Below are 12,193 nucleotides of genomic sequence, written 5' to 3' on the forward strand. Positions count from 1 at the left end.
CCTACAGTGTGGAAAAAAAGCCATTCGGCCCAACAAGTCCACAATGAGCCTGAGGAGTAACCCACCTGGACCCATTCCCCTACCCTACTACTCTTAAATTTCCCATGTCTAATGCATCCAACCTACATATCCCCAAACACTATGGGCAATTTAGCATGGCCAATTCACCTAACCTGCACACCTTTAGACTGTGACAGGAAACCAGAGCACTCCGAGGAAGCCTATGCAGACATGGGGAGGACGTGCAAACTCCACACACAGTCGCCTGAGGCTGAAATCGAACCCGGGTCCCTGATACAGTGAGGCAGCAATGTTAACCGCTGAGGATCAGGTCCTCAAATATGGGGCTCCAACGCTTCTTGCAAAGCTATCAGTTTCCAAATGAAAATGCTTATTCATACAGTATTGCATTGACATTAAATCCAGATTTTAAAAGTCTGAACAACAAAACCTGCAATTATCACAGTCAGTTCACAAATAAAGAAGCTGAAGACTCACTGATAAACCCTTGGACAAAGGTTGGTGGATTTGGCCGAGCCTGCATTTGGTCACTATTAGCCTCCTGCTGGCAAATGGAAAACATTACAATCACAAATGAATTCAGACTGATGTGAAAAGTTCACAAGCAAGCATAAAGAGTCATAGAGATGTACAGCACGGAAACAGACCCTTTGGTCCAACTTGTCCATGACGACCAGATATCCCAAACGAATCTATTCCCATTTGCCAGCACCCAGCCCATATCCCTCCAAACCCTTCCTATTCATATACCCACCCGAATACCTTTTAAATGTTGCAATTGTACCAGCCTCCACCACTTCCTCTGGCAGCTCATTCCATACACGCACCACCCTCTGCGCGAAAAAGTTGCCTCTTGGGTCCCTTTTAAATTTTTCCTTTCTCACCCTAAACCTATGCTCTCTAGTTTTGGAATCCCCTACTCTGGGGAAAAGACCTTGTCCATTTATCCTATCCATGCCCCTCATGATTTTGTAAACCTCTATAAGGTCACCCCCTCAGCCTCCGACGCTCCAGGGAAAACAGCCCCAGCCTATTCAACCCCTCCCTATGGCTCAAATCCCCCAACCCTGGCAACATCCTTGTAAATCATTTCTGAACCCTTTCACGTTTCACAACATCTTTCCGATGGGAAGGAGACCAGAATTGCATGCAATATTCCAACAGTGGCCTAACCAATGTCCTGTACAGCCGCAACATGACCTCCCAACTCCTGTACTCAATACTCTGACCAATAAAGCATACCAAACGCCTTCTTCACTATCCTATCTACCCGCGACTATGAACCTGTACTCCAAGGTCTCTTCGTTCAGCAACACTCCCTAGGACCTTACCATTAAGTGTACAAGTCCTGCTAAGATTTGCTTTCCCAAAATGCAGCACCTCTCATTTATCTGAATTTAAAATCCACCTGCCACTTCTCAGCCCATTGGCCCATCTTGTCAAGATCTCATTGTAATCTGAGGAAACCTTCTTCGCTGTCCACTACACCTCCAATTTTGGCGTCATCTGCAAAGTTACTAGCTACACCTCTTATGCTCACAACCAAATCATTTATAAAAATGACAAATAGTGGTGGACCCAGCACCGATCCTTGTGGCACTCCACTGGTCGTAGGCCTCCAATCTGAAAAACAATTCTCCACTGTATCCACATGGCTAGTTCTCCCTACATTCCATGAGATCAAACCTTGCTAACCAGTCTCCCATGAGGAACCTTGTCGAATGCCTTACTGAAGTCCATACAGATCACATCTACCGCTCTGTCCTCATCAATCCTCTTTGTTACTTCTTCAAAAAACTCAAATTCGTGACACATGATTTCCCACGCACAAAGCCATGTTGACTATCCCTAATCAGTCCTTGCCTTTCCAAATACACATACATCCTGTCACTCCGGATTCCCTCCAACAACTTGCCCAGGCTCACTGGTCTATAGTTCCCTGGCTTGTCCTCACCACCTTTCTTAAATATTGGCACCACGTTAGTCAACCTCCAGTCTTCCGGTACATCACCTTGTGACTATCGATGATACAAATATCTCAGCAAGAGGCCCAGCAATCTCTTCCCTAGCTTCCCACAGAGCTCTAGGATACACCTGATCAGGTCCTGGGGATTTATCCACTTTGATGCGTTTCAAGACATTCAGCACTTCTTCCTCTGTAATATGGACATTTTTCAAGATGTCATCATCTATTTCCCTACAGTCTATATCTGCCATATCCTTTTCCACAGTAAATACTGATACAAAATACTTGTTTAGCATCTCCACGGAAAGGCCACCGTGCTGATCTTTGACGGGCCCTATTCTCTCCCTAGTTACCCTTTGTCCTTAATGTATTTGTAAAAAACCCTTTGGATTCTCCTTAACTCTACTTGCCAAAGCTATCTCATGTCCCCTTTTTCCCTTCCTGATTTCCCTCTTAAGTATACTCCTACTACCTTTATACTCTAAGGATTCATTTGATCTATCCTGTCTATACCTGATGTATGCTTCTTTCTTTTTCTTAACCAAACCCTAAATTTCCTCAGTCATCCAGCATTCTCTAAATCTATCACCCTTTCCTTTCATCCTGTCAGGATGATACTGTCTCTGCACTCACGTTATCTCATTGCTGAAGGCTTCACATTTTCCAGCCGTCCCTTTACCTGCGAACATCTACCCCCAATCAATCAGTCTTTGGAAGTTCTTGCCTAATACCGTCAAAATTGCCCTTTCTCCAATTTAGAACTTCAACTTTTAGATCTGTTCTATCCTTTTCCATCACGATTTTAAAACTAATAGAATTATGGTCGCTGGCCCCAAAGTGCTCCCCCAACTGACACCTCAGTCACCCGCCCTGCCTTATTTCTCAAGAGTAGGTCAAGTTTTGCACTTTCTCTAGTAGGTACATCCACAAACTGAATCAGCAAATTTTCTTGTTACGCAGAAATAAAATCAATAAAACCTTGCTGTAGTATATCAAGGATTTGCTCTATGCAGTTCTTTCATTCTCTTTGCTTAGCACTACCTTCACCTTCCTTCCCTTTCTCTCTGTGACTGACTATACTGATTTTAAAAAAATGTTATGCTGCTTTTTGACTGTTCTATCAATAATGTCTTGTCAAAGTCCTGAATTTGTTTTAAATTGACATATTCGACATCCATTAAAACCACGTTTTTCCCTTTTAAATAGAAAAAGGGTCAGGGGACGTTGGAATATGCGAAGTAACACTTGAAGATTGGACTGGGGATGAAGAGACGTTGTGGGAGAGGTACTGCATGACGGGTTGTTGAGAGAGAATGCAGAGGAGAGGGGCAGGCAAGGGGGTAGACAGACATGCACTGCAGTATGAAGGAATATAGATACTGAGAATGGATAATGAAAGGGAACAGGTGAACTGTGGTCTAATAGCAAGCATAACAATGAATGAGCCTTCAAAGAAATAAGGACTTAAAGGTCAAGAGAATGAAGTCTTGGAATCGATGTGATTCTGAATGGAAGTGTGAGTGTCCTGGAGCATGAGACAATTCAAGGAATGACAATGGTGATTGCAGTCAAAAAGGGAGAGTCTGAAGAATGGGAAAGTTCAGGAAGGGAGATGACACACACACAACAGACTAAAAGGCCTCCTTCTGTGAAGCCACTATGAAGCTGGGTGAGGAAAACAGTGGACAATGGAGTAGGTAGTTTAGGAGAGCAAGCAAAGACCTGAATTGGGAAACAGAACCAGTCCAGTAGGCTGGCATGGGGAGGTCTGGAGGTATGTACGCTGGAACAGAACTGGTTGTGGGAGCACTTACTGAGGAAACGGAAAGTTGGAGCACCGATGCAGAAAAATGGATGTTGAAAATTGACCAGGGCCACTTGGTAAACTACACACACACACACACACACTAAACCAGATCTTGGCAAGGCAAGACATTTTAATTCAGTCAGGGCATTAACCATTCCAAGCAGCCCACAAAGAATACAGTTGTGTAGGTTGGAAAAATGCTTTTCAATGATGACAGAAGTTCAGGAGGGGAGACAATACCATTAAGAACTCTTGCATATCCTACAAGAAGCTGCTGCTGCTGGAAACACTCCACTAGCTGAATGAATCCCCTGGAAGCTCTGCAGCAAAATATTTTTCAGTCTGATGTATCATTCCAGTCTTCCATTCCCCAAACCACAGCTTGCCTCTCTCCCACCCTTTTGTCAGTCTGTGCAGTCTTTTGCCCTCTAAACCTGCCTCTTTTCTCACCTGCTACTGTTGCTCTCGCTTGTACCATTGCCCACCTCTTCCAAACCCCGTGCTTTATTTTCTTCCCTTTGTTCACCTTCATCCTGAATTGTCACTGTCAAAGGTCCTTCCTCAACAATGTTTTATCATGAGCTGTTAGTTGTGGCTCTTCAAACTGCATGTGGCATATAGTTAGAAAATATATGAAAGAGAAACAGCAGCTTAAACATCTGTTGTTGGAAGAACTTGAGTAATTTGAAGATGTTTTGTGAACTGATGACAGATGGGTTGGGGCAGGCTGAACTGCTATACTCTGGGTGGGATGGAACTGCCAATGAAAGGAATGGTCTCGGTCAGTAGAACTTACCAAAAGCATAAGAATAAGACCCTCAAGCCCTTCTAAACAGTTCCAAGGCTCAGAGGTCAGTGCTGCTCCAGAAATAACATTCCAGAATACTTATTCTTTGTAAACACGTGAGCTATCACCTTACTTCAGTTTTAAAGAGTTTAAAGTACCTGACTGTTTCCAGTTGTCAATTTTGTCTGTGTCTCGTTTGTTCCTGGAGCCCCAGCCAACCTCTGTGCCAACAATGAAACCTGCTGCCTAAAAATTCATTTTAAAAAAACATTAATCATGAACATCTATCAAGCAACTTTTCATTTGCTATAATTGTAAATTTTAAAATTAAAAATGCAAAATGTTTTCAAGTTTAAACCTGATTTTCACCAACTCAACTCCCATTTTGGGTCGTGGATATTTTCATTTGTCCTTATTACTTCTACCAAAGGTTTTTTTTGACAAATACAAATCATTCTGCATGAAATCAATAAAAACAAATGACAGTAAAATCTACCTATTCATGCCTGGTGCTACAGTGATGTTTCCTTGTGCCATGACTTTTTTAATTCCCTTCAAAGCCACCATTTTTGCCTTGGCAATAGGGTCCATGATATCATCAGCTGCAAATTTATCCAAATCTACAAAGAAAAAGAATCTGGTAAAACTGTTCAAAATGCTGCATTTTAGAACTCTTGATTACAAAACTGAGCATTTTAAATGAGAAACAACCCTTAAAAACAGGTACAAAATTGTAGATGTTGTGTTGTGAAACTTGGTGTTTTGCACAATTTGCAGAATCTCAAAAGGAATACCTACCACAAGAGGAGAGGGCTGGGGATGGAGGGGAGAATCAAAGTACCGTGAAAGTATAATATTGTTGAACTCTGGCCTGGAGTTTCAACTTACTCAGGTGAAAAGCAGATTTGAAATTGGTATATTTGTTTTTTTATGGTTGAAAAGCCTTTTAAGATAATAGACCCTTTTAAAAAAAGGCTCAACAACAGAATTCTCACTCTGGATATTAATTCTGACAGAAATCAACCAATTTTAGTAGTCAAAATAGTTTTACATGCAAAATGAGTCCTTTAAAAAGGAAACCAGCCAAAGCACAGAGGCAGAGAGGGGAAAATAGTGGTCAAGATCAAGACATATTACCTCCCTGGTCAGTTCACCATTAAAAAATGTTCATCCTTCACATCTCATAGGAGCATAGCTTACCTCGATAAGTTCTGAGGAAATGACATTCTGAACAATCATGTGAAAATGCTGTTATAATATTGTAGATAGGTGATGCTGCAGGCTACCTCTTAATTCCATAAAACACGAAGGCTTGCACAACTTCAATTAATTTAAACATGAAGCCAAATTTTTAAAAAACTGTAACTTCCCTCCCATCACCAAATATAATTTTGCCTGAGGGCTTGGAACTCAATTCACATGAGGATATGTAAAAAAATAAAGGCGGCCCGATCAGACGAACAATCCATCTTCCTCATTGCACTCATCCACTCTCCAAATGTTACCACAGTGCAAGTGATTTAGGATAAGGGTAGCCCCTGCAAAAGGGCCAGAATACCAGCTGGGATATAGCATCAATCTGTCAAAAGGTGCTGCCACGCCAGGGAGTTGAACATTGAATATCACTGGACCTTAAATGTTATCTGCTTTCTTCCCACAGATGCTGCCAGACCAGCTGAGTGTCCCCAGTAATTTGTTTTTGCTACAAATAATAGCCTTGCACGTGCATAATTTGAAAATTGAGAAATAAACAGAAAGCAACTATAAACCGGAGAAAATGGCATTTAACCAGCCCAATGATGTTCTTTCTGGCAAAATAACTTGTATTTACACTGTGCTTTGTCAAGTCTCTCAAACCTCCCAAACATTTTCAAGTAAAATAAACTAAGAATGTCTATGAGAAATGACAGAACTATTTTGCACCAATCAACACAAATAAATTGTTATTCTGCTTTAAGTGGTGCTGATTAAGGGAGGAATGCTGCTAAGGTATCAGAGGATTCCTTACTCTTTGTAGGACCTTTTGACGTTCATCTCAACCACCAGATGTTCCCTTAATGGACTGTAGGTTGGCTAGTGTCTGTCAAAATAGTCTAAGTTGTATGAGATCTACTTTGCGTTTGTAAGCAGATGTATGATTGGAGACGATATTTCGCTCTGACTCACAGCAACAAATAAAACTATTAGACAAAAGTGGAAAGCGATTGCAGAAGAAATACCATCCTGCCTTAATGTAAAATCATATTACAACTGATCCAAAATTAGCCTTGCAGTTCACCAATTAAACTGACAAGATCACGAGTGCTGCTTTTCATGTAAGAAACTTAAAATCAAGCCAGTAAACTTATACTGCACTCTCTCATCTTGCTTCTTTATACTCTTCATACGGGAAGCCTAAATCTGTGCGCGGGGGCAAGGGCGTGTCGGTCGTGGGGGTTGAGGGCGCGCGCGAGCGACGGCGAGACACAATGAGGGGCGAGGTCGGGAGGGTGACAGCGAGCCCGCGCCGGGGGGGGGCGGGGGAGTGGGGAGAAGAGAAAGAGAGAGAGAGCACGTGCGCGAGTGAAGGAGCAACACGAGCATGTTTTTTTGAATGCCACGAAACCACAAACTGTCTTTATCCTTAGATGTATTCATAGAATACTATAAAAAGTATTGTGGATGCTGGGGATGGGAAATAAGAATTGTCCTGGAAAAACTAAACTAGCCTGGTAGCATTTGCGGAAAGAACATCCAGCCTGAAATGTTAACTGTTTCTCTACAGATGCTCCCAGACTTGAGCTTTTTCAACATTTTTTATTTTTATTTCTGTCAAGGCTAAGTTGCCTTTTAGAAATTTATGCTGACTGGCCCAAGTTAACTCTTTCTCCCCCACCCCCCATGTGCTTAGTAAAATCATGTGATAAAATTGACTTTTGGACGAAATGCTAACGGAATCAGAAGCGTCCCTTGTTTTCTTACCACCAATCTGAAGCATTCGTCTCTACAGACACTCTGACCTGATATTTCCAGTATTTCTTTTTATTTCAAATGTACAGCACCTGCAGCATTCTACATTCATGTTCTTAGTGTGTGCTTTTCCAAATACTCACTTCAAAAAATCCTCACTGGTAATCCAGGTTTTTTTCCCTTCCACTTGATCACGGATAAATTTACATATTCATCATATTATAATTTGCTATTTTCCAGTCAAGAATATCTTTCCTTGGTTTTTCTTACATTGAGTAATATTGCAGTTATTGTTTTCTAAACATAGGAGAAAGTGAGAACTGCAGATGCTGGAGATCAGAGTCCAAAAGTGCAGTACTGGAAAAGCACAGCTGGTCAAACAGCATCTAAGGAGCAGGACAGCCATTTCGGGCATAAGCCCTTCATCAGAAATTTACCACATTTTCTAAACCCTGCCTACACTTAAACTAACTTGATCTATTTCATGACCTAAAACCAGGACAAACTGGAGTCATATCACGTATGGAAAAATTAATTCTTTGAATCTGCAATTTTACCTCCTTTCCATCTCTTAAATTCTTTTACTCAAATCCTGCTGTTTCAACCAGTCTCTTTTTTTAAAAGCTCTTCTACTTTCTCTTCAGCTTAGGTTTGATTTCCCTTGCAAACACAGATTGCTCCCAAGCTTTTCCTTTAAAGTTTACACCAACCACAGTTCGAGCTAATCACAAAATATTGGTCTAGGCCTCTAATGGTCTGCCAGAACAGATCACTTCACTCTTACAATTTGAACACGCCCCCTCCTGCAAAATGCCTTCCACCAATATACTTTTTTTTTCTTTCTTTCTTCTCCCCACACTACCGCCTAACAGCAGTAGTGCTTATCCACCAATATACTCTGCCCTCATCTATCTTTTCCAAAAGAGACTAGCTCATAACACCGTTAGCAATTCTGATATTGCTTACAAGTTAGAAGCTATCCTGGAATAGCACCCATGCTGTCAACTTTTGCTATTATACATATTCCAGTATATCTTCTACGAACAACTCAAAAATCATGACTGTAATGTGTACTGCAGTTACTATAATTAATGGAAATGTCATCAAATGGGATGTGCCAGTCTGTGGAGCAATTAATCAAAGTCATAAATTTTGCTGTTGAGACAGGGCAGATTACCACCTCTCTGTGGCCCACATTTTGTCTCAATCAGGTGCAGTGGACATAAAAATGCTGTGTGTCTTATCTCAAGAGATTGTGGACAGCTACAAAGTTAGATTTAGTCCAACGGGCATAGCTGTATGTCCTCCTAATCGAATTCGATCCATGTCGATAAATTTGCTTTCATGGCCAAATCTGTTATGATCCTACAAAATGGGCCCCAAGAGCTAGTAGATGCCTCGGTCCCCACTTTCCAAGATTCCCTAGATTCAAGGAAGGTTCCATTAGATGAAAAACTTAGCAATTTAACTCCTTTATTCACAAAGGGAGACAGAAAGCAAAAACTATAGGCCTATTATCTTAACATCTAGCACAGGGAAAATGTGAGAAAGCATAATTAAAGATGTTATAGCAGGACACTTGGACAAGTTTGAGGTAATCAGATATAGTCAATATAGTTTTGTGAAACGGAAATCATGTTGAACCAAATTATTGCAGTTGTTGAGAAAGTACCAAATGCTGTGGAAATAGGGGAAATTGGTTAATGTATTATACTTGGATTTCTCAAAAGCATGTCAAAGATTATTGTAGAAAAAAAGGCTCTTGGTGTAGGGGTTACCATGTCGGCATGAAGAGAAGATTGGCAAGCTAACAGAAGATATTCAGTGAGTAATTTTCTGGTTGGTAAGGTGCAACAAATCATATGGTACAGGGATCAGTGTGGGGGCCTCAACTCCTTACAACTTACATAAATGATGGATGAAGAGGTGGAAGGCATGGTTGCTAAATTTGCTGATGACAAAGATAAGTAGAAAAGCACAAGACTACAAAGGGATGCAGCTAAGTGAGTGGGAAAAGATCTAGCAAATACAGTACCATAAAGGAAAATGGGAAAACGTCCATTTTGGCAGGAAGAATAAAAAGAAGCATATTATCTAAATGGTGAGATTTCAGAATTCTGTGAACGCACAGGGTCCTGGGTTTCCAAGTGCATGAATTTCAAATGGTCAGCCTGCAGGTACAAGTAATTATGAAAGCTATCAGCATGTTATAATTTGCAGTGAGGGGAATTGAATACCAAAATATGGACATTATGTTTTGGATGTAGGTTTGCTCACTGAGCTGGAAGGTTCATTTTCTGACGTGTCATCACCATACTAGGTAACGCTTCGGTGAGCCTTTCACACTTTTGGGCCAGTTTTAGTGTATTGTGCCCATAGGTGTTTGCGAGTTTTGAGATGATTTGTAGCTCAGGTTGAAGTTCTAGATGTAGGTTTGCTCGCTGAGCTGCAAGGTTCGTTTTCAGATGTTTCACCACCATACTAGGTAACATCGTCAGTGAGCCTTCAGGCTCAGGAAACATAATGGACATTAGGTTTCAGTTAAACAGGGTGGTGAGACAATATTGGTCACCTGGTGTAAGAAAGAATGCAATGCATTGGAAGCAGGTCAGAGACTGTTTACTAGACTAATAGCTGGAAGAGGCAGGTTGTTTTAGGAGGAAAAGTTTGACAGACTAGACTTGTAGCTGGAGTTTAGGAGAATACAATGTATCTTGACTGAAGCATACAAGATCATGAGGAGTTTTGACAGGGTGATTATGAAAAGGATGGTTCCTTTTGTGGGAAGACCTAGAACTGAGGGGAGGGGAGAGGGGGGGAAAGGAGCAGTAAGCACTGCTTTAAATTAAGGGGTCATCAGTTTAGGATAGTTGAGAACTACTTCTTCCCTCAGAAATTTGAGTACCTTTGGTAGAGGTGGGTGGATTCTTGATAAATAAGGGAATGAAAGATTAATGAGGACAGGCAAGTATGTGAAGCAATCTGATCACCCATTGATTTGCAGAACAGGTTTGAGGGGCTGAATGGCTTGTTCTTGCTCCTCCTTCAGATATACTCCATAAGAATACAGCCAAGAAGAATTCATGGTAAGGTTGACATGAGATCCAGAGGAAAGCTTCCAATGCTGGGTCAAGTTGCCTGGAGCTAGTACACACCATCATTAGACAACTTAGTGAATACCACTGTTTTTATGATGGTCTGGCCCAAAGTATCCAAATGATGTCATCTTCCATGTCTTAAAATCAATATTTCTAGTTGCCAGTAGATCAAGAGTCTGCCTTCTTATGGCAACTCATTGAATGGCTTATTTAAATAGTTAAACTAGTAATGCTGCATGGTCCAATTCCCTAGTATACTGCCTCCAGAATATGCCATATACACCGTCAAACCAACCTTTGCCAAGAATTTGTATGTGTCTCAAAGAAAAAAAAAAGTGAAAATAGTGGAATCATAGAACATGTCATACAAATATAGGAGCGCCAATACAGAATATCTTTATTTTATATAAATTAAGTGTTTTGCCCATTATTGCAAATATACCGCTGATGCCAATGATCTCTGGACTGATAAATGAAAGACCCTTATCGCCATTTTTGATTAGGTTTTCCAATTTTAACATGTTGTTCTGAGTAATGAGAAATATTGTTTTTTTTAATAGGAGTAATTTCTGCAGATTTGACACATTATCCTCCCTATTTTACTGGCGTACCCAGCACTCTGTTTGCATAGTCTGCAAAACAATTTAGAGTAAACAGACAGCAAAAGATTGCATTTCTATTAATACTGCATGGTCAACGAGAGGAATGCAACAGCAGTAGTAGTATACTCAAGGGAAATCAGGAGTGAAAAAAGGGCACAGGAGATAGCTTTGGCAAATAGGGTTAAGAAAAATCCAAAGTGATTCCACAAATACATTAGGGACAAAAGAGTGACTAGGGAGAGAATAGGGCTCCTTAAAGATCAAAAGGGCAGCCTGTGTATGGAACTGCAGATGGGTGAGATACTAAATAAGTATTTCACATCAATATTTACTGTGGAGAAGGATATAAAAGCTAGAGAACTTGGAGAAATAAATAGTGATGTCATGAAAATCCTCCATATTAGAAGTGGTGGTAGTGATACTGAATGTCTTAAAATACGAAGGTGGATAAATCCCCAGGACCTGATCAGTTGTACCAGAGAACTCCGAGAAGCTAGGGAAGTGATTGCTGGGCTCTTTGCTGAGATATTTGGACCATCTCCACCCGCAGGTGAGGTGCCGGAAGACTGGGGATTGGCTGACGTGTGCTATTATAAAAGAAAAGTCAGGGAACTATAGACTGGTGAATCTGACAGCATTGGTGGACAAGTTGTCGGAGGAGATTCTGAGAAACAGGATTCACATGCATTTGGAAAGGAAAGGCCTGATTAGGATAGTCAGTATGGCTGTGCGCGCGCAAAGTAGGGTCTCACTAACTTGAGTTTTTTTAAAGTGACAAAGACTGAAGAAATTAGAGCAGTGGACGTTGCCTACATAGGCTTCAGCAAGGCGAACAACAAGGTTCCACATGGTTAGCAGGGTTAGATCACATGGAAATCAGGGAGACCTAGCCATCTGGATGCAAAATTGGCTTGAAGGTAAGAGACAGAGGATGACTGGAAGCCGGTGACCAGTGATGTGCCA

The 12,193-nt window shown here is 41.1% G+C and overlaps 1 protein-coding gene across 19 annotated transcripts in view; it reads right to left on the reverse strand.

Annotated features, from left to right (window-relative positions):
- Positions 1-12,193, reverse strand: part of kmt2d (lysine (K)-specific methyltransferase 2D) — a 247,467-nt gene that overhangs the window by 57,644 nt on the left and 177,630 nt on the right. For 16 of the 19 annotated variants that reach the window (XM_072566973.1, XM_072566978.1, XM_072566969.1 and 13 more), the window contains 3 exons: positions 5,078-5,201; positions 4,740-4,827; positions 499-565 (listed from right to left, as the gene is read on the reverse strand). In XM_072566973.1, coding sequence (XP_072423074.1) covers positions 499-565; positions 4,740-4,827; positions 5,078-5,201 — 279 coding nt within the window. The remainder of the gene's footprint in view (positions 1-498; positions 566-4,739; positions 4,828-5,077; positions 5,202-12,193) is intronic. The other 3 variants (XM_072566979.1, XM_072566967.1, XM_072566962.1) reach the window with 1 other exon arrangement.

Source organism: Chiloscyllium punctatum, chromosome X (assembly GCF_047496795.1).
Source record: "Chiloscyllium punctatum isolate Juve2018m chromosome X, sChiPun1.3, whole genome shotgun sequence".
NCBI lineage: Eukaryota > Metazoa > Chordata > Chondrichthyes > Orectolobiformes > Hemiscylliidae > Chiloscyllium > Chiloscyllium punctatum.